Source organism: Asparagus officinalis, chromosome 7, assembly GCF_001876935.1.
Source record: "Asparagus officinalis chromosome 7, Aspof.V1, whole genome shotgun sequence".
Lineage (NCBI taxonomy): Eukaryota > Viridiplantae > Streptophyta > Magnoliopsida > Asparagales > Asparagaceae > Asparagus > Asparagus officinalis.
In genome coordinates, this window is record NC_033800.1 from 3014448 (window position 1) to 3037680 (window position 23233).

General features: G+C 39.0%; 1 protein-coding gene across 4 annotated transcripts; it reads left to right on the forward strand.

Annotated features, from left to right (window-relative positions):
• Window positions 5232-22257, forward strand: LOC109847764 (delta-1-pyrroline-5-carboxylate synthase-like). 4 transcript variants are annotated; one of them, XR_002248658.1, is made up of 22 exons: window positions 5233-5544; window positions 6194-6265; window positions 6387-6490; window positions 7237-7339; window positions 7482-7643; window positions 8111-8388; window positions 9084-9234; window positions 9765-9929; window positions 10103-10180; window positions 10359-10448; window positions 10545-10631; window positions 10723-10809; window positions 10893-10989; window positions 11091-11194; window positions 11373-11448; window positions 11667-11817; window positions 11992-12060; window positions 12213-12279; window positions 12382-12452; window positions 12704-12790; window positions 13449-13576; window positions 22055-22257. XR_002248658.1 is itself a non-coding variant. In XM_020417001.1 (21 exons), exons 1-21 carry the CDS (start codon window positions 5494-5496, stop codon window positions 13486-13488), a joined length of 2190 nt encoding a protein of 729 aa, XP_020272590.1. In that variant the 5' UTR covers window positions 5233-5493; the 3' UTR covers window positions 13489-13785. The 4 variants fall into 4 exon arrangements, 2 of the variants coding, with proteins under 2 accessions (XP_020272590.1, XP_020272592.1); XM_020417001.1 differs by lacking the exon at window positions 22055-22257 and having other exon boundaries at window positions 13449-13785; XM_020417003.1 differs by lacking the exon at window positions 22055-22257 and having other exon boundaries at window positions 13465-13785.

Below are 23233 nucleotides of genomic sequence, written 5' to 3' on the forward strand. Positions count from 1 at the left end.
ATGTTGGTTTGGTTTATGAGAGGGACACTACAGGAGGGCAGTTATGCATTGGTTATGTTGATTCGGATTATGCCGGGGATTTGGATAAGCGTCGGTCTACGACGGGGTATGTGTTTACTTTGACCCGTACGCCGGTCTATTGGAGATGCACTTTACAGTCGATGGTGGCTTTGTCTACGACGGAGGCAGAGTATATGGCGATTACAAAGGCTGTGAAGGAGGCTATTTGGCTTCGAGAACTTTTGGAGGAACTTGGTATATCACAGTGGTCCGTCACTATTCATTGTGATAGCATGAGTGCTATCTATTTGGCGAAGAATCAGGTTTTTCATACAAGGATGAAGCATATTGACGTTCGTTATCACTTTGTTCGAGATGTTCTTGAAGATGGCGATGTGGAGATTGTGAAAGTCCATACGAAGGATAATCTGGCGAATATGCTCACTAAGATGGTTCCGAGCAACAAGTTTAATCATTATCGAAACTTGTTGCACATTCGTGATTGTTGAGGCCGTTGACGGCCATTTGGATGAACTACGGGCGGCTTGATTCCTTGGAAGAGGGAGTATGTAGGCAACCACATTGGTGTAGCCGAATTTGGTGAGACGACGCATTGGTGCTCATATTGGAGTCAGCTCGGTTTTGGGAATACTTTGTCGAGGTGGAGAATTGTTGGATAGCAGTATTCCTAATATATTTTGGTAACATGAGGTTATTAGGATTCTTAATCTATTTTGGTAACATGAGATTATTAGGATTCCTAGTGACAGCCTTGTTAGACAAATTTTGGAAAAGATACTCGGCCCAGGATAGCTGTTTGATACCACGTCCGCATGCCCCTGTCAGTTGGCCGCAGATTTAGAAATGACACATCACCTCCCATAGAGTGTCATATACCTCGGGGATCGTCTCCTTCAAGATCTTCAGCTCATTCCTAATTTGTTTTGTTTTTGGTTTTAGGATTCTTAGTCTGTTTTGGTTTTAGTTTTTCTATATATATAGAGATTAGAATCAATCAACAAAATAGAGGAGAGTTGTAATCAGAGATTAGAGAGACTTTTGAGCATTGTGAGAGGGAGATATTGTGAGCAAGTTGAGAGCTTTGGTTGAGGGTTGGTTTGTGAGTTTTGTGAGATTGTAACCATTTGTACTCTCCTTGAATTAGTGAAATCTCCCCATCCTCTCCCCGTGGACGTAGGCAATTTGCCGAACCACGTAAAATTGGTTGTCTCGCCATTTGTGTGATTTGCAATAGTTTATTTAGGTTCTCTCCACAAGTCAGTCCTAGAACTGATGAGAGGAAGAGCTGATATCCCACTTTGTTGAGATATTTTGCTTAAGGTTCAATTCTGCCAACACGAATTCTATCATTCGTGCCCACCATCCTGCTTTGGTGGAATGTACCCATCCAGTAGCTCGGAATACGGCAGTTGGGAATTCTCCTTTGGCGGCCAAAAATCGTCGCATGAAAGTGTTAGTTGGGCTAGCTGTTTCTCCTAAAGGATATCCCCGTGAGAATAAGCAAGGTTCCAAGGCCGACACTTGTCGATTTTGCTTAAGGTTCTTGTTTTCTTTGTGAAACGAGAATTCCTATTGCGACCTGACTCTCTTGTTGTGCTGTCGAAGTGCTGCCGAAATTTCCGCTACGCGCAACAGTCTCATGCTGAGTAAACGCAGAGACACCTGTAAAAATCATGAGAGAGATGATAAATCTATTCCTCTATAATAATGGAATGATCCAAGATTCACTATCCATACTACAGTAAATAATACAACAAATTATTAGGTATTGTTACTGTAGCATGAACAGGAGGATTCAAGATCTACCATCCATGCTACAGCAAATTACTGTAGCATTATTACTACAGCGTGATCGGAAACTGTAGTGTTTAAGAACATTACTGCAACAGTGTTGTTATAGCTCATGTGGGATATTGTAGCATTTAAAAAAGATATTACTGTAACACTTACAAGAACTGTATTTAAATACAGAATTACTGTGGCGGAAATAAAAAAACGAAGACCGTGCTTTGCACGGGGTGCACGCTAGTGTTAGGTTATACAAGGAGTCAAGTGTTCACGGAATAAAGGATTCATACGTGACTGAGAAATTAGGAAAATGCGGCTTGCATCAGTTATAGCGCGCGCATCAGCAGATGACCCAACTCGATCCTTCTGCTTAATCAATCAATGATTAGGAATCCATATACTACCGATGGATCCATAGAAATTAAAGACCAAGTAAAACATGGGCTTGATAAAACCCAGCCCCTAATTAAATTCATGGAACCTGCAGCCTCCTTCATCCATATACCGATGGATCGATCGGTCAAAATCGATGGTGGGTTTCAATCGTACCACACTTGGCAAAGCACCAAAGGACTAGAAAAAGATTTAATCATCACCTCAAGAATTTAAGCAGGATTTTTTGAGGAGATCACTTGACGTTTTATTAAAGTTTTGTCCTCGGGTTCAGATGGGCCCCTCTTCCCATGACCCGACCAGAACAAAACCTCTCCCAGAAACAGCCGACTTCAAACTTACATGCATGCATATGCGATGGCCATTATTTACCTAATGCCCTGTTTGGATGGAGGGTAATGACCTATTTGGATGGAGGGTAGAGAGGGGGAGGGGAAGAGAAATACATCTTTCATCTTGTTTGGAAGTTTTTTTAAGGAGAATAGAGAGGAGGAAGGAAGGGGAACGGAGGGTAAAATTGTTTGGTTTTCTTTCCCCCCTGATTTGGGCGGTAGAGGAGGGTAAATGAGGGTAAAAGGGTGTAATGACATTCTTACCCCATCAAAACAAATAAAAAGGCTGATGTGTTATTAGTATAAAGTTATTTATGTAAATTTACATATATTTACTTCCTTTCACCTTCATTAAGGGAATTTTATTTGAGCCCATAAGAAAGAGAATTATCAAACGCACAGTTCAGATCTGGCGTTAATTTTTATCAACGCAGAGGTCAAAGTCTGCGTTAAGTTTTCGAACGCACAGTTCAGACCTGGCGTTAATTTTCATCAACGCAGAGGTCAAACTCTGCGTTAAGTTTTCGAACGCACAGTTCAGACCTGGCGTTAATTTTCATCAACGCAGAGGTCAAACTCTGCATTAAGTTTTCGAACGCACAGTTCAGACCTGGCGTTAATCTTCATCAACGCAGAGGTCAAACTCTGCGTTAAGCTTTCGAACGCACAGTTCAGACCTGGCGTTAATTTTCATCAACGCAGAGGTCAAAAACTTACATGCATGCATATGCGATGGCCATTATTTACCTAATGCCCTGTTTGGATGGAGGGTAATGCCCTGTTTGGATGGAGGGTAGAGAGGGGGAGGGGAAGAGAAATGAGGCTTTCACCTTGTTTGGGAGTTTTTTTAAGGAGGGTAGAGAGGAGGAAGGAAGGGGAACGGAGGGTAAAATTGTTTGGTTTTCTTTCCCCCCTGATTTGGGCGGTAGAGGAGGGTAAATGAGGGTAAAAGGGTGTAATGACATTCTTACCCCATCAAAACAAATAAAAAGGCTGATGTGTTATTAGTATAAAGTTATTTATGTAAATTTACATATATTTACTTCCTTTCACCTTCATTCACCTTACTCAACTCGCAAACAACATATTACAATTCTCTTCTCTTCCTTTCCCTTCCTTTCCCGTTGTTTACCTTCCCTTCTCTTCCCTTAGTAAACTCCTAAACACACCATAAGAAAATTATCTTATAGCTAGCACATTTAATAAAAAAAAAAGAAGAAGAAAAAAAAAGGAGAGCAAACTCTTACCACCCTTTGATATATATATATATATATAGACACTTGGCTAAGCGTAATAGGTTTGGATGAAAGAATCGGCAATTCGACACAGAATGATTGAAAATGACTCCATTTATGCAGACTTTTGTCGCCGTTGGATTCGGATGAACTCTGATGGCACAAGTCTGATGCTCACCTCACAAATTTCTGTTCAAATTAAGATGAAAATAGATAAATACGGTATCTTCCAAAACTCACCCACCTCTAATGGAGGAGTGAGGGAGTGAAGAGGACACGTGTGGGTCTGCAAATGGCGATATGCATGAAAACAACGAAATTTTTTCAACGAATCTTCGTCCCTATCTCCTGCACCTGGTCTGGTAGTAAAAAATAATTTTAAAAAAAACCCTAACTTTGAGGTGATTTGCACAGCGTCAACTTTTTTTTTTTAAGAAAAAACCCTCGATCGATCAACTGCTGAAAAAGTTAGAAGAAAACCACGTAAGATTTAAGGAGTTCTACAGACGGTGGAAAATTGCTCTATGACGGGAAAAAAAAAACTAGATGTTTTTCCATTCGAGCCCTTAAGATTTCATATTTTGAAATTAGACACCCATTTCATTAACATTGCTCCCTCAAATCACTGGCATTGCTATTTGGTCTCTTAGTTCGAAGGTTATTCTGAAACTCATTCCTCACATCAAGCATGAAAGTAGCAAAATAGTGAGAAACTAGTTCACTAAGTTATTAAAATTTGTACTAAGTTATCAAGTTTCCATAAGACATTTCAATTAACCCCTCCAACATGCAACTTCTACTCTTGATTGGAAGGGTTAATTTCAAAAAAATTTAAGAGTTTGAGGGGAGGGGTGCTAAACCGTATCCGCATCCGAGGAAATATCCATAACCGTATCCGTTAGAATGCGAATATGGTTGCTCAGATCTATAACCGATAGGATATGGCTACGTATATAGTTTTGTAGTGAAATATCCGTATCCGTATCCGAAATATCCGAATACAAATTAGTCACACTCTTACGATAGTTTCGATTCTTAAATTATAGATTTGTGGTTAAATTTGACGATCAATATGTCTAATCTTAGCTTTTTAGTTATAATGAACTTATTAATGACCCCTTTTGTATCACACGAACTATATTTTTCTCAATACTATCTAGTTTTTTCATATATATTTCGTATCCGCATCTATATCCGTAACCGTATCGGATATGGATATGAATTTTTCTTACCGAGGTATATCCGTATCCGTATCCGTATTTAAAATTGGTAAGCGGATATGAATATGGTAAGCATTCTCTCCGAGCCGTATCCGGACAGAATGCACCCTAGTTGAGGGTCTAGCAATTTCAATTATCTGATGTACTTATTTGTAAGTATGAAACAATTAAGGATCTAACGTTGAAAAAACTCAAAAAAAAAAAAAGTAATATAATAAATAAAAGGGGACAGTCTCGGGAATCCGCACCGCTGGATCACGAGAGCCAGGGGAGGACGGGCGGGCCAATGGAAGCTCGCCGCGCTCGCAGCGTAGCGCCACTCTATATAACTTCGAGGGTTGAGACCCAGATTTACACAAACCGAGAGCGCGGGCCTCCTACCACCCCTCATTTCGTTGCGTAATAATAATATTTGAGAGAAAAAGGCGAGAGAGCTGACGCTTGGATTTCCCCTTTTTTTTAAATTTTTTTTTATTATTTTTGGAGTCCTTTGATCGATCGGAAATGGATCCGACGAGGTTGTTCGTGAAAGATGCGAAGCGCATTATCGTCAAAGTGCGTGATCTCTTTTTAATTTTTCTGCCATTTTAATTCATCAATTTTGTTTTTCTTTTCTTTTTCAATTTACTGATCTGTAAATTATTCCTTTTATCTGAACCAAAAAAAAAAGTTCTTGACTTAAATTTAAATACCTATATATTTGCCCATTTAACTAGAAACTGTTTTTTTAAATTTATTTTGGATTTTTTTTTTACCTCTTGTCGATTAAAATGATATTACTTTTATTTCTGTGAAAAGGCAAAAAAAAAAAAAAAAACATATTTTTGTTAATTTCTCTTTTGTTTCAATTAGATCGGCGTCCTTTTCTTGATCTTATTTTGCGTTGTGTAATCTAATTTTAACGTAACAAGGTTATGTTTTCCCCCGCTTGCTTTAAAGCAAATTGTATTCACTGCCAGAGCTGCTTTTTAATCTTTGTATTCAATTGCATAAAAACTTCACTATGTTCTTCTAAAATTTAACCTCTGGAGTAGCTTGGGGACGCAATTCACTTTCTGGCCTTTTAAAATTACAAATTTTGATTACTTATTACCACCAGTGCAGTGTTTGATGAAATGCACGATATCGTGCAAGCATGGAAGTTACTTATTTAATTACTTGCATGTTAAGAGCCATTTAGCTTACAGAGTTGGTCTCTGTGCAGGTTGGTACGGCCGTTGTGACTAGGTCTGATGGAAGATTAGCCGTCGGAAGAATAGGAGTTCTTTGCGAGCAGGTAAATCTTCGCTTGCTTATTCTCCGAGCCGACTCTCATGTTATTTATTGCTGACAAGGAATCCATGACTCTGATCTGCATCCAATTCTAATCTTATATAACTGACAAGAGAACCTTACAGCTTAAAGAACTGAACAGTCAAGGGTTTGAGGTAATCCTGGTCACTTCTGGTGCAGTTGGTGTTGGCCGTCAGAGGTTAAAGTACAGGAGATTGGTCAACAGCAGGTTTACATCCTTATTCCTTACACCAAGTCTCCATCAATATTATCTTTATTAATGGAATTATGGTATAAACACTTGCGTATACCTTTGTGTAGTTCAAACTATCGCATAATTTGAGAAAATGGCTTTTGAATAATGTATGTATAGTTCAAACTATCATGTACGGTTCAAACTATCATATAATTTGAGCATAGACTTTTGAATTGAATAATTGAGTCACACATACTCTTTTAACATAAACTGCAGGCGGAACAAATATCATTTGTCCATATCGGTAATTTTTTTCCTCTCAAAATTTGTCCTATAAACATGAATTTTCTCCCCTCTAAATGAATCTATGGGATGTGCATAAAGATTAGTTGGTCAAGGGATTAAGTCTTAGTTTTGATTTTTTTTCCCCCTCTCTAAAATCCATGACTGAGATCATTATAGATATAACTACTAAGGTCGCAAAATATCTTTATGTATTTATCATACTTCATGATAGAAACCCATGCATGGTTACACAAAGAAGTTCCAGATTGCTAATAAACTAGCCAAACTTAGGAGGGTACCCACTGCTATGATAAGAAATAGCTATGGCCCATCAATTATAAGTGAAGACTTCCAATTAAAATGGAGTCCATAATTTTCTATCTTGCAAAATAGAAAAGGGTTTCCTGGGTAAAAGAAACTTCAAATTTTACTCAACAAATCCACCTATAATTATGATCTGCTTCTCAGATTGCGGAATGACTTTTATTTTTCAGCTTTGCCGATTTACAGAAGCCACAACAAGAATTGGATGGAAAGGCTTGTGCAGCTGTTGGTCAAAGTGGCCTCATGGCTTTGTATGATGCCTTATTCAGTCAGGTATGCTCCTAAAGGTGTTTTTGCAAAAAATTATATTATGCTTTTTTATCATTATTTGTTTATTTATTCTTTAATCCTCTGAATGGCAATCTATATCATGATAATTTTTTTAACATTCTTAATTAATGCATTTTCTATGCAGCTGGACGTGGCATCATCTCAACTTGTCGTGACTGATAGGGATTTTAAAGACCCAGGCTTCAGGATGCAGCTTATTGATACTGTCAATTCCTTGTTGAATCTCAGAGTCGTTCCTGTTTTTAATGAAAATGATGCAATCAGCACGCGGAGAGCTCCTTATGAGGTACATTGTCATTCAATGACAATTATACCTTCCAATGCTGTACAGGTGTATTTCCATATGGACCTTCAATGAGGAATTCTTTTTCTCATTTGGTTTGTTTTTTATAATACTTCCTTGGTGTTCTTTTTCTTTAGAAATGTCAATAACTATTATGCAACTTACAAACAAAATTTGTTTCTAATATTCCTATCACTCAAGAGAATGGTTAAGAAGTCCACATAAGCTATTGATGATTTCATTTAGGTTTATTAGTTAAGTTTTCAAGCTTCAGTTTCTTCTTTGACGTATCACACCAAGAAGACAGGACATAACATTGAAACTTAAAAATATACCCTAAGGTCCATAAACTATAGGCCCTTGGACTTCCTGCTGTCTATCATGGTTAGGATCCCTTGTTGGCTTTTAACATGTTTTCGAGTCATCCTGCCTCTTAAATCTGTCTTCACCTTAAAGTGTCTTATTTTCAGGATTCCTCTGGTATCTTTTGGGACAATGATAGCTTAGCAGCCCTACTGGCTCTGGAGTTGAAGGCTGATCTCCTCGTCTTGCTTAGTGATGTTGAGGGCCTGTATAGTGGCCCGCCCGGTGAACCTCATTCAAGGATCATACATACATACATTAAGGAAACACATCAGAAGGAGATTACTTTTGGGGACAAATCGAGGGTGGGAAGAGGCGGCATGACCACAAAAGTAAAGGCGGCAGTTCATTCTTCTGATAAAGGAACTCCTGTTGTGATTACAAGGTACTTTTAGCTATATGCGTACAGAAGGCAATTACAGTTAAAACACCTTCCAGCTATTTGCATTCATTTTCACTATGGGATTTCCTCCTGTACTTGACATTTAATATAGTATTTAACTGAATTGTAGTCTCAGTTTTACAGTACACAGTTTGCAATGCGTTACGCCTACACTCAAAAATGTTCATTTTAAAAAGTTGCTGCTCATTGAAAGAGTAAACTTGATCAGATGACAATCTTCTTTGATATCTGCAAATACAAGAAAGACAATTATTGTGGTCTCCCTCTCTCTCTCTCTTTCATATGCCAGTGTGTACATTGGTGCTTATAAGTACACAAACATCTATGTCCATATGATAAATGTGTTTTTCTCCCATTAAGGCGGTCTAGTTCTCTCTCCTTCAAGTCATTCAACGGTCAAACATGAGTAATTGAATATACAATATGCTTTTCATGATCAAGTTATCATGTCACATTCTGGCTGCTTCCAGGTAGTCACCAGACGCACCACTGGATTTTGTCGTATCTATGTTATTACGTGAGCAAAGATTTTTCTTTTATTTTTCTTGAATTGAACTATTTTAGTTTGTGTTGACTTGTGGCCAATTATTGGAAGTCGGTCCTACTGGGTGCCTGTTAAATTTTTCTGTAGGGGTACATCTGAAATAAGTTTTTGATTGTTTTCTTTGTTATTGAAGTGGTTTTGCCACCGATAACATCATCAAAGTACTTCGAGGAGAGAGGATTGGAACAGTTTTCCATCAAGATGCGCATCTGTGGGTATATCCACAGGAAGCTGGTGCGCGTGATATGGCAGTTTCAGCGAGGGAAAGTTCAAGACGACTTCAGGTATATATAACGTTGACCAACATGGCATTCATATTCTTTACTATATATAGAAAACACCTTCAGTAAAGACCTTTATCAACATATGCACCATATTCATCACCATCACCTTTATCTTCATCAAAATTCATACCTCCTTCCATCTACATGGTCTCAGTTCAGTTACTATTATGGTTCCAATGACATCTTGGGAAAAGAACTGGCAAAAAACTTCCCACCTGATGTGAACCCCGTAGTTCGGGGCGACAAATACTCACAACTAGATACAAGTCGAGAAGGCGTTGCCATGAAACAAGAATATCACTTGGTAACGTCAGGAAGACTTGCCTTATTGTCATGCAGCTTGAGCTGATGTAGCAGAGCACGCACCTCCCAACTTCCAGTAAATAGAAAGAATCAAGACTATTGAATTGCATTAGACCTGAGGCCCAATATATGTTGAGCATCATGATATGTTCTCTTTTATTAAATTTTGTTAAGATGCACTTTAATTGTTTATGGTGATCATAAGTACATTTAAATAAATATTTCAGAGCTTATCTTCAGAGGAACGGAGGAAGATCTTGCTGGATATTGCTGATGCTTTAGAAGCTAACGAGGAGTTAATTAAAACTGAAAATAAGGCTGATGTTGTTGCTGCCCAAAAGGCTGGGTATGAACAGTCATTGATATCCCGGTTGACTCTGAAGCCAGGAAAGGTATGTAATTTAGCCAGTAGTTTTACTTATTGTTAATATGTTATTATCTCTTGGAGGTGTTTAACTCGTCTGGTTTGTAATTTAGATCCCATTCCTGTCTTCCTTTTTAATTCAAAGTGATTTGTACCTGAAATAATTATATAGATAACTTATTCTCTAAAACTTCATCACAGATATCGAGCCTCTCAAAATCCATCCGTGTACTTGCAGACATGGAGGATCCCATTGGGCAGGTTTTAAAGAGAACAGAGGTGAGTTATTTGAATCAGATGGGTTATTCTTCTCTTTAAATTAAAATTTATTTTACTTCCTATGAATCAGCAAATTTGTTTCGTTCTTGTGTTTATAAGCAAAAGTTGAATATGGAACTGTTATAATATGTTTCAGTCATAATCTAATGCAAAATTGCATTTCAAATATGTCATGTAGCTTGCTGATGGACTAATTTTGGACAAGACATCGTGCCCATTGGGAGTTCTACTGATTGTTTTCGAGTCACGACCTGATGCATTAGTTCAGGTAAGCTAACAATTTTTAATTATTCTTACTGTTAGTTATTTTTTCCCTGTGAGTACAATTTGATTATTGATGCCAGTGACTTTCCTCCTTTGGTAGATTGCATCTTTAGCAGTTCGTAGTGGGAATGGTCTTCTCCTGAAAGGTGGGAAAGAAGCCATGAGATCTAATGCAGTATTGCATAAGGTTAGTACTTAATATCTGGGATTATAGGGGAATTATCTATTTTCTCAATTCTCTGTTACATAATTGTGTAGTGATATTTTTTCCCCCTTAGATTATTACCAGAGCCATCCCAGATAGTGTTGGTCAAAAGCTTATAGGACTTGTCACATCAAGAGATGAAATTCCTGATCTTCTTAAGGTGAGTTGTATCGTAGAGGTGTAACAAAAACTATAGGGGATCTTATTCATAATACACATTCTTCACCACTTAATTCTTTCCAGCTTGATGATGTGATTGATCTTGTGATTCCAAGAGGCAGCAACCAGCTTGTATCTCAAATTAAGGAGTCAACAAAGATTCCTGTTCTAGGTCATTCTGGTAAGCTAACTAGTTCTTGTGAATGTGAATATGGCGAGAGACAACATTTTGGAAAATAGTTAACTTTTAAGGTCTAAGTTTGATGATTTTTTTTAATCCAGATGGAATTTGTCATGTTTATGTTGACAAATCAGCTAACATGGATAAGGCAAAACACGTTGTCTTGGATGCAAAGACAGATTATCCTGCAGCCTGCAATGCAATGGTATTCTTTCTAATTTCATTCAAAAAGATTATAACACTGGCTTGACCAATGTTACTGATTATATCTTAGTTTTGACCATCATCTACCTTAGTCTATCATCAAGACATGCTGATGAGTCAACTAACACTTGTATGTCTACCCGTCCAACTTTTGATTGGGAGCTTTTTGTTATATGCAGGAAACACTTCTTGTACACAAAGAACTTGTGGAGACTTCAGGATTTCGTGATCTAATATCTCAACTCAAAGCTCAAGGTACTACAGCTGACACCCTAAACGTAATTAGATGTCTGACAGAGACATATTAATACTTTACCTTATCCATGACATTATTCCACTCTTAATTCACGCAGAACGAGAACAAGAGAAGGAACTCAAAGCGATGTTAATTATATATTAGAAATGTAACCACAGAACGTAGTTCCATGCTGTCTTTTTCTTTGTGCTATAACCATTAGCCATATGCATTGCAGGTGTTACTCTGTATGGTGGACGACAAGCAAATGCTAAGTTAGACCTTCCTTTAGCACATACCTTTGATCATGAGTACAACTCAATGGCCTGCACAGTTGAATTTGTTGATGATGTACATGCTGCAATCAACCATATAAATCACCATGGGAGGTATGTTGTACTGTATATCATCTTCAATTTCCTAAACATTTATCATCAATTTGAACGGTTTATCTTCACCACCAGCTTTAAGAGCCAATTAGTAATTTGGATTCAAGTGAAAGGTTCCCATATGTTTAGGATGTCAATTAAAAGGGAAAGTATATAATTTTTGTTCCTTTACAGTGCGCATACTGACTGCATAATTACAGAAGATCGTGGTGTTGCAGAGGTTTTCCTTCACCAAGTTGACAGGTGTGTTGGTGTCTTGAGCCATTAACACTTTTGATTTTGTATGACATCTGTTAATAATTCCTTTTAATTTCATTAATATTTTATTGAGTAATTTTCTCGACTCGTCATGCATTGTGTATGGAAAAGCAAGTAACAGTTTTTGTCCTGAACAGTGCTGCTGTCTTTCACAATGCAAGCACACGTTTTTGTGATGGAGCTCGTTTTGGACTAGGCGCGGAGGTATGTACATTTGGCAACATGTTCGTGTTTTCTTGGTGACCAACTCTCTAAACTATTTTCTTTTACTAACTTTCTAAACTATACTTTTTTATGGTTGATAAGGTCGGCATAAGTACAAGCAGAATACATGCTCGTGGTCCTGTTGGCGTTGAAGGACTCCTAACGACAAAATGGTAAGTTGTGCTTCTTCTCTCATGACTTGTTATTTGTGAACGCTCTTTACTGTGACTGTTTCTAGAGGACCATGTAGATTACCATGGTTCTCTAGAACACATCATGTTGTTTAGCTTCCGGTCCATTACCATTTGATTGTTAGCCGCTTATACTTTAGTGACTTTTCTGAATTATAAAAAGTTTTCGTTGGTAATATATGGAAATTCATTGGCACCTCTTCTTGTTATATGATTTTACTCTTCATATGTAGGATTTTAAGAGGAAGTGGTCAGGTTGTGGATGGTGATAAAGGTGTCAATTACACTCACAAAAATCTTCCATTGAATCTTCCGATGAAGTAAGCTTCTGCTCATTTCTTTCCACCATAAGTCCTATTCCTATTTCTTTGTTTTTTTTTTTTCGATTTTGCTTTCTGAATCATCCATATATAACTCTGCCTTTAAATAGTAGTAAGCTTTAGTTTACCCGTGTCTAATTAGATCATGTGGTGACTGCACATAGAAATGGCTTTGCAAATGTAGCTATCCCGTAAGGTTTCTTTGCCTTCGTAGATGTTTTGCTATGCTGACAGCATGTACAATATCCTGTATAGAAGCTTAAACTAACAAATCCATGGAAGTATAAATATATTGATGTTAAATTAAAAAAAATCATTTTGATTGGAAATGCAAATAATTTCCAAGATTAAATGGAAGAAAATGTTGTAGGTCTGAATATTTTGACATTTTCATAATTTCTTCCTTTGGGATATTATACATATACTTGCTGAAGAACATGGTCATGAAATAAACAAATGATAAGACAACGCCTCATTCTGTTATGCTAATTTTCTAGCCGGGTCACAAGCATGAAGCATCCATAAATAGTCTAGAACTGTTTTGGATACAAAACCATTGCACTCTTTCTACAATAGACGTGTATAATACGTGCTGTAGTCATTTTTTTCTGAGCATTTTACTTGATGGTGGAATATGGCTAACACAAAATTGTGACAGACCAACTACTTCGCAGGCGAATGGCCACATGAAGAGTTGAGCATTTGCGGCCTGAGTTGAAGAGAGGAACAATTTCTAAAGCCTTCACACCCGATAATTTCTTCAACTCACATACGGATTTCTCGATTGTAAGTTGAAATTATTATTATTTTTTTGGACTGAAAATAGAGAGGGTTAGTTTAGTTATTAGCAGCTCATGGCTAAAGTTCTATGTAGCTGTTGCATTCTCCGCGGAAGGGTGATGCTATATAGTGTCAGAGTTTGTGACTATATTTGAATTTCTAATATTTTGTTGTATCTGTACGTCATTTAAATGATATTCTCATACTATGCATCTCAAACAAGAGAAGGAAATGATTGTGACGTGGAGAAGGAAGTTTCCTCCTCAATCCTATTTCGTGAGCTCTCAATTTATGATCATTAAAGATTAAATAACTTTTTTGCAAAGAACAAAATTTATTGCTTCATAAACCGTAACAACAATGCTGATCAAAAGTTCTAATGTTAAAAGAACCACTTTATTGCTTAATGAAGACTAATTACAAAACCACATGCAGGTTGAGATATACAATCATCTCAAACTGCGGAGGGGGAAAAACAACCTAATGTCCTTAAAATTTCCAAACAAGTCTTTAAAGCAGCTCCCTCACATCACTCATTGAAACATCAGTTGTATCGAAATAACTCTCATGAACATTCTTGAGATAACCAAGCGCAAGTGAGAGTTCACCATCAGACCGACTCTATCGCAATTAGGGGTGCATTCGGTCCGGATACGGCTCGGATGTGATGCTTATCATATCCATATTCGCTTACCCATCTCGGATACGGATACGAATACGAATATACCTCAGTAAGAAAATTTTATAATCATATCCGCTAAAATCGGATACGGTTACGGATATACATGCGAATATATTGTTTGCGTCAAAAGTTGGTTTTGTCATGGAATTCATTATATCTTCAGTCGATTACAATAAATTCAAAAAAAGAGATAGCCTTTTTATAAGACTTCTTTTACACAACAAAATGAAAATTACAACTCTTGGGAAACAAACGCAGGATCGTTGTTTGGATCACTGCTTGCGTGGGATCTTTGCCTGTGCCGGGGGTGCGTTAGCCCGTGGACCACCAAATCACAGATTCTGATCGAATCGTGAGGGGTTTATGATTCTGACTTCGTTTATCGAAGTGAGAACTTGAAACGATATTTTATCAAGGTAAGATAGTCGTTCTTCTTGAAATCAAGTCAAAGCCTGAATATCAAGAAGTTGCCCGAAGCTCGAGTACTCTGCCCTCTCTGCTCTGAAATCAGCTTGTGGACGTTCTCTGATCAGCCCCTTCAAAAATGGCCTTCAGGGGGTATTTATAACCCATAGGAACAGTTGGCGGAAAACAGGCTCGCGAGACGGCATTTGCTGTCTCGGCTGTCGAGACAGTGTTTGCTGTCTCGACGGGCGAGACAGTGTTTGCTGTCTCGACCCGCGAGACAGTAAACGCTGTCTCGGAAATAGTAACCGTCAGGCAGTTTTCGTTTTAACTACCTTCCCACGTTTCAAAGACTGTCTCTCCAAACAGTAAAAGACTGTCTCTCCAAACAGTAAAAGACTGTCTCTCCAAACAGTAAAAGACTGTCTCTCCAAACAGTAAAAGACTGTCTCTCCAAACAGTAAAAGACTGTCTCTCCAAACAGTAAAAGACTGTCTCTCCAAACAGTAAAAGACTGTCTCTCCAAACAGTAAAAGACTGTCTCTCCAAACAGTAAAAGACTGTCTCTCCAAACAGTAAAAGACTGTCTTGCGAAACAGTAAAAGACTGTCTCTCTAAACAGTAAAAGACTGTCTCTCCAAACAGTAAAAGACTGTCTCTCCAAACAGTAAAAGACTGTCTCTCCAAACAGTAAAACACTGTCTCTCCAAACAGTAAAACACTGTCTCTCGAAATAGTAAAAGACTGTCTGGCGATACAGTAAAACACTGTCTGGCGCCCGAGACAGCAAACACTTGTTTCTTATGTTCTTTTGATCTTTGGATGATCTCCTTTTAAGCTGTATTTGGATATCCATCAGCATTTTTTGACGCTTACAGATACCCCCTCCAAAGTATTCCAGACTCAATCTTTTATAGAGGAGTTCTGGGATGCTTTGGATAAGATAGGTCTTACTTATGATGGCTTCAACACTTGATCTCTTTGTCTCTCAGTCTATTCGGTGTTTTGTAGAATAGCTAAGATTCTTTCGGCATGACGTTCATCGCTTGACCGTTGTCGAGATCTTGAATTGAAGCTGGAGTTTGTACTTGTGAATTCAGCTTTTATCATCAAATTGATACCGCATTGTTAATCATCGTATCAGTCTTCATAGGAACACAATTTATACTTATGTATTTTTTGGAGTTCTCAGGAAACGGTTTAACCTCGTATACCCGTTGGGAGGTAGACAGGTTATTCTTAAGAATATTTTAAGTGATATTCTCCAGAAACTTCCTGTTGAGGGGAGGAATACAGTTTAGACTCGTGTACCTATTGGAGTAATATGGTCTCTTTTTTTTTGGTAGAGATGAACCCGATGATCGGAGAGGAAGAATTTTATATTCTATCTCCTGGTCTCTTGTTTGTTGGTAGAGATAAACCCGGAATTAGAGAGGAAGAATTTTATATTCTATCTCCTGGTCTCTTGTTTGTTGGTAGAGATAAACCCGGAATTGGAGAGGAAGAATTTTATATTCTATCTCCTGGTTTCTTGTTTGTTGGTAGAGATGAACCCGATGGTCGGAGAGGAAGAATTTTATATTCTATCTCCTGGTCTCTTGTTTGTTGGTAGAGATGAACCCGATGATGGAGAGGAAGAATTTTATATTCTATCTCCTGGTCTCTTGTTTGTTGGTAGAGATAAACCCAGAATCGGAGAGAAAGAATTTTATATTCTATCTCCTGGAGTAAAGAAACTCAAAGTGGGATCTCCACTTAGAGAATCTGGATTGGTTTGAATAATCCTAACTGTCATAAGGTTTGATTACTCAATTCAAAAGTGGACCCTTCGTTCGCAAAAAATGAATCGAAAGGAGATTTTGGTTGTGGTCCTAACTGTAGTAAGGTTTGACCAAGTTGGAGTTTTGAGACGATCCTAACTGTTTAAAGGTTTGATCGTTCAATTTGTGGACCTCTCGTTCATGGAACGAATCGAGAGGGGATTTTGGCTTTGGTCCTAACTGTTTAAAGGTTTGACCAAGATGGGAATTTGAGACGATCCTAACTGTTTAAAGGTTTGATCGTTCAATTTGTGGACCTCTCGTTCATGGAACGAATCGAGAGGGGATTTTGGCTTTGGTCCTAACTGTTTAAAGGTTTGACCAAGATGGGAATTTGAGACGATCCTAACTGTTTAAAGGTTTGATCGTTCAATTTGTGGACCTCTCGTTCATGGAACGAATCGAGAGGGGATTTTGGCTTTGGTCCTAACTGTTTAAAGGTTTGACCAAGATGGGAATTTGAGACGATCCTAACTGTTTAAAGGTTTGATCGTTCAATTTGTGGACCTCTCGTTCATGGAACGAATCGAGAGGGGATTTTGGCTTTGGTCCTAACTGTTTAAAGGTTTGACCAAGATGGGAATTTGAGACGATCCTAACTGTTTAAAGGTTTGATCGTTCAATTTGTGGACCTCTCGTTCATGGAAGGAATCGAGAGGGGATTTTGGCTTTGGTCCTAACTGTTTAAAGGTTTGACCAAGATGGGAATTTTGAGACGATCTTAACTGTTTAAAGGTTTGATCGTTCAATTTGTGGACCTCTCGTTCATAGGACGAATCGAGAGGGGATTTTGGCTTTGGTCCTAACTGTTTAAAGGTTTGACCAAATGGGAATTTGAGACGATCCTAACTATTTAAAGGTTTGATCGTTCGATTTGTGGACCTCTCGTTCATGGAACGAATCGAGAGGGGGCTTTTGTCCTAACTGTTTAAAGGTTTGACCAAATGGGTAGTTAAGACGATCCTAACTGTTTAAAGGTTTGATCGTTCAATTTGTGGACCTCCCGTTCATGGAACGAATCGAGAGGGGATTTTGGCTTCGGTCCTAACTGTTTAAAGGTTTGACCAAATGGGTTTTGTGAGGGAAGATTGATCTAACGAAGCGATCGAATCTCATCTCAGCAAAAGAGTGTTCGAAAATCATAATAGGAGCTTAGTATTTATCATTCTGTCCATAATAATCGGGTTATATTACATTTAACATTCTTCCGGGAACTTCCCGTTACATGAATTATCCACCCCCAGCTTTCTTTGCAAAACTGGGTGTAACGAGGAGTACGTTATCCTCAGTCGCATGTTCGGGTTATCCTTAAGAATATAAGATTCTCTAGGAACTTCCCGTTACATGGATCATCCACCCCCAGTTTCCTTTGCGAAACCGGGTTTAACATTGTATTCAGTTGGATAATCGAGAAGCAGTTTATACTCATATGCTCTTTGGAGTGTGGGGAAACAGTTTAGATTCGTGTACCCATTGGAGTTGTATGGTCGTCTTTACTCGACTTCTTTCGTCGTTATGACGCCGGAGTCAATTAGGGCTTGGATCTTGTTTTTGAGTCCAAAGCAAATCTCAGTGGGATGAAGAACCCTTCTGTGGTACGCACAGTAATTTGGATCCATAATCATTTTAGCACCATCCTGATCTTTAATAGGTGGTAGCTCGATTTTGTCATTAGCGAGGAGGTATTCCAATGTCTTTACTCGACTTCTTTCGCCGTTATGACGCCGGAGTCAATTAAGGCTTGGATTTTGTTTTTGAGTCCAAAGCAAATTTCGGTGGGATGAAGAATCCTTCTGTGATACGCACAGTAGTTTGGATCCGTAACTCTCTTAGCTCCATCCTGATCTTTAATAGGTGGTAGCTCGATTTTGTCATTAGCGAGGAGGTATTCCAATATGGCTGGGGGCATCATCTTCTTAAGAAAGTGTTCAGCTTGTTCGCCACGAAATTTTAACTCCTTCCAAGTTGTGGACGGCTCAACCCCCAGAGCTTCCAAGACATCGATGGAGAGGTTATTGTGGCATGTTTGCAGGATGAACTCATCTGTAATAGGATCTCTGCAATTCATTGCTTTGTTACGGAAACGTTTGACAAAATTGTCAACTGACTCTCCGTCTTTTTGCTTCTCATCCAAAAGGATTCCGATTGACACTTCGGTGTCATCATCGAAGAAATTGCTGAGGAACAAACTTTCTATGTCATCCCAACAATTGATGCTCCCTGGCTTGAGCCGTCGGTACCAATCGAAGGCGGGCCCACGAAGGGTGCCAACGAATGACCGGACCATTAAAGCCTCGTTTCCAGAGATCATGCCCAAATGAGACTTGAAATAAATCAAGTGCTGAATCGGCGAACTCTTCCCTTCAAACGGTGTGAAGTTAATCAGATTGAACTTCGCCGGGTACGGTATTGAATCCCATTCCCTTGGATAGGGACATGGAATACCCGTCTTCTTAACTTCTTGAGTCGTTATCAAAGCATTGATTTTGTTTTCAAGCTCTTTCATTTTCTCGTCATCGTCTATGTCTTCATTCGAATGATGTTGAGGAGAATGAGTTAGACCACCCCCTGTAATCGTCATCGTCTATGTCTTCATTCGAATGATGTTGAGGAGAATGAGTTAGACCACCCCCTGTAAGAGGTGTCATTGAACCACTCCCAATATCGTTATTGGGAGAATGTGTTAAACCACCCCCAGCGTTATTGCTATTGGGAGGTGTACCAGCCATAATAACTTCATCCACTTTTGGATCACTGTCATCCACAACTTTCTGAGTGTGGCGGGTGGATTCAGTTCTTTGACTAGACTCAGGGGGTTGAGGCCGCTGAGCTAGCAATTCTCTCATTTGTTGGATAGCTAACTCCATTTCTGTCTTCACTTCAGCTCTAATTTCTTCACGTTGTTTGGCTAGAGCTTCCTGAAGTATTTGAGTGAACTGATCAGCAGTGATTGTGAATACTTCTCTGATTTGTCCTGTGCTAGACATTGTATCATCAGAAGCGATTGCAGAATAAGTGTCCGAGAATTCATCCTCCGAGGACATTCCTTCTTGCATTCTCTTGTAGTCTCTGCGTCTGATAGCTCCTAATTGGAGTCGAGACATCCTTTGAGCAATTCTCGGGGAAAAGTCGGGATTTGAGTCATTTGAATGCCGCTTAGACTTTCTTTTATCAGCCACGTTGATGGTGACTTCAGGGAATTCATCATCTTGGGCAGCTGATTTTCTCTTGCGGAAATGTCTCGGCTTAGGCTTCGACAATACCGAGACTCTTCGTGGGAAGGCTTCTCGTTTGAAATAGTCACATTCTGATAATGCCGCTTTAACGAGTCGCGCACAGGAACAACGAGAGTTTATCTCTCGAATAACTCTCTTTCGAAAATTATTTACAACCCCAACTTGATAATACGATTCATCGGTATGATTGCCAAAAAATCGTATCGTCTGTTGGCATGACCTCCCAGGTATGACGATATCATTTGGTGAATGCGTCTTCTTCTGGGGGTGTAAAACCTTGTTGGCATTCTCAGGACAATTTATTTTTGTCTTTGAGCGATCCAAGGTTCTGTCGGGAGTTGCACGTCTAAAACCACCCCCTTATGGGTATGGAGTATTAACGGGCTCCGAATGCTGATTTTGCACAACTCCAGTTTTTAGAATCCAAACTTGGCAGAATTTCGGTGGTTCTTTGGTCACCATTTCCTTCTCCCTTTCTCGTCTTTGTTGTGAGAGAGCACGGACAAAAGCTGCGTTTGCACGACGCTTTTGTATACGTTCTTTGAGGGTCGAACGAGCCCTTTTGACGAGTGTCCATTCCTTCGTCGTGAATTGTGCAGAAACGTGAGTAGTTTGTCGTTGCGTTGAACAAACCACTTGTTGTTTCCTCGACTCTAAGTCCGCGTAATAACGAACTCCGTCGATTTGTTCAAATGCCTTAGCTATTTGGCGAGTACGGCGCTGACGCTGTCTCTGACGAGTCCTCTTCGTCAGTACTAGTGGGCTTTGATTCGATGACTCTTTAACTAGATAAGAGTCATTGTGAGCAGAGGTGTTGCGAGTAAAGTCCTCAGCAACAAGCGGACGAGAGTCTTCATCCGTAGCATTTGATAAATTTAACGAAGATGAAATCTTCCTGCATTTACGAGGCGCGGAAGACTTTGAGGATGACAAATACTCCTCAAACTTCGCTTGGTCGAACTCGTACTCGAACGTTGATTCAACCGGGATCTTGATGGTTGGCTGCGACACGACGGTCTCGGCAGCGAGACCGTTGGCTCCCACTGTGGTCGCCAGCTTGTTTGCGTCAAAAGTTGGTTTTGTCATGGAATTCATTATATCTTCAGTCGATTACAATAAATTCAAAAAAGAGATAGCCTTTTTATAAGACTCATTTTACACAACAAAAGGAAAAATTACAACTCTTGAGAAACAAACGCAGGATCATTGTTTGGATCACTGCTTGCGTGGGATCTTTGCCTGTGCCGGGAGCGCTTTGACTCGTGGACCACCAAATCACAGATTCTGATTGAATCGTGAGGGGTTTAATGATTCTTCCGCGAGACAGTAAAGACTGTCTCGCGTGGGCGAGACAGTAAAAGTCTGTCTCGCCAGCGAGACAGTAAAGACTGTCTCGCGTGGGCGAGATAGTAAAAGTCTGTCTCGCCAGCGAGACAGTAAAGACTGTCTCGTACGGCGAGACAGTCAAGTCTGTCTCGCGTGCGAGACAGCCCATACTTGTGTTCTTCTGCCTTTTTGAGCTGTATTCGGATATCTCTCAGCATTTTTTGACGCCTACATATATAAGCGGATATGAATGCAGATACATAACAGATATGAGAAAACTAGATAGTATTGAGAGAAACATAGTTCATGTGATACAAAAGAGTTTGTTAATATGTCCATTATAATTGAAAAGTTAAAATTAGACAACTTGATCATCAAAATTAACCACAAATCCATAATCTAAGAATCAAAACTATCGTAAGAGTATGACTAATAAAGAGTATGACTAATATGTATTCAGATATTTCGGATACGGATACAGATATTTCACTACAAAACCATATCCGTAACCATATCCTATCGGTTATAGATTTGAGTAACCATATTTGTATCCTAACGGATACGGTTACGGATATTTTCTCGGATACGGATACGGTTTAGCACCCCTAATCGCAATGCATAATCTCTTATTCCCATAGTATAGATGTACATGTCGAACATCTTACTTGCTTCCTCAAGAAAAGAATGAACAAACGGCCTCAATTTGGCCACTCTATCGCTCCACCTGAAAATACTTGTGTTATTTGGATCATCTTCTTTCAGTTCCATCATATATTCTTCGTCGGGTGAGAGATCTTTTAATCTGGACCGTGTGTAGCAGAGTATTATCCAGGTCCAGTATCAGCATCAATTTCTTCTCTTTCAGTAAACTTTCAGTGCGATATTTACACAACTTACCGATTAGACTGACTACTGCTAAGATTCAGGCCCTCGTGAATGTACCTCAATGAGGAGATTATTGACTCAGCATCGCCTAGTTTTTGTCGCTTAACTCTGAATTCTTGCGTGTCAGCAGCTTCATCATCAGCGAGCAAATCGACCCTGGAAAAATCTTTCTTTTTTGCATGAAGAGAGTAGGGGCAGTTTCTCTGGCGGATTCATGATTGGATCACTGAACAAATTGGCTTTCGTCAGTTGAAGCTCGTCGACCGACATTGCAAGAATTCTAGGAGGGAAAAAAAGAGAGCAGGGGAGACTAATATGTGAGAGAGTTTTCTTTATGATCCTTAACAAGAACTCAAGTCTGAAGGCCTACTAGGCTATGGATTCCTAACGTATAAAGATTACTTTGCTGCTAATCTTTATTTGAGATACTAATCCATCCATATATGGAAGCTTGAGTTTGAATTAAGCTTATCCCTTTCCTTTTTATTTTATTTTATCTTATTTTATTTCTTCAGCTAGCCCCTAGATTACGTATGTACAAAGCCTGGTTTAAAAGAGAGTGCATGACACACAGACAATCACGCAGACGGTAATCAACTAACCTTCATAAGATAAATTCCTCAACAAAAAATTGTTCTTCATAAGATGAAATGAACGTAACTTTACATAATTTTCTTTAGACATAAGAACATCTCCACGGCAAACACACGATGAACATAAAACAACGGTGAAGAATGCTGTAAATTACATCAAAAACAGGTTCTTGGTAACCTTTGAGCATTCGCCTCGCATCACCCTCCAATAGATCAGTAGAATTCTCGAAGAATCGCCAATGAACATCTGTTATAATTTCTAAACGCATTTGCCAGTTCATCATCAGACTCGCTCTCATCTTTCATATGAGCAGAGAATCCAAAGAAGAATTATTTCTTTATCAAGAACAAGTTCTCTCAATGTCTCGTCCACGCTCTTTCTTTATCATCAATGACCTGAATACGTTCTTCTCTGATTCATCTTTTTTCTAGTCTACAAAATATTTTTCATCGAGCGAAGAGCTTTTCAGTAGATATTGAATGTACAAGAGTATGATCCAAGTCTAGTATCAGGTTCAGTTTATTTTCCTTCAGCAACCTCTCTGTATTATCTTGAAGCAACTTATCGATTTGGACATTGGTAAGTTTCAGGCCCTTACGAATATATTTCAGTGCAGAGATTGATGCATCGTCGTTGTTGAGCTTTTGACGCTTAGCTGTGCACTATTGGGCTTCATCTTCGTCAGAGAACGAATCGACATCAATAAAATCTCTTT

Coding starts and splice junctions, on each gene's coding strand:
- LOC109847764 (XM_020417001.1), top strand. CDS start 5,494: ATGGATCCGACGAGGTTGTTCGTGAAAGATGCGAAGCGCATTATCGTC. Junction 7,644..8,110: donor CGCGGAGAGCTCCTTATGAG/GTACATTGTCAT, acceptor TCTTATTTTCAG/GATTCCTCTGGTATCTTTTG. Junction 12,791..13,448: donor CCATTGAATCTTCCGATGAA/GTAAGCTTCTGC, acceptor AAATTGTGACAG/ACCAACTACTTCGCAGGCGA.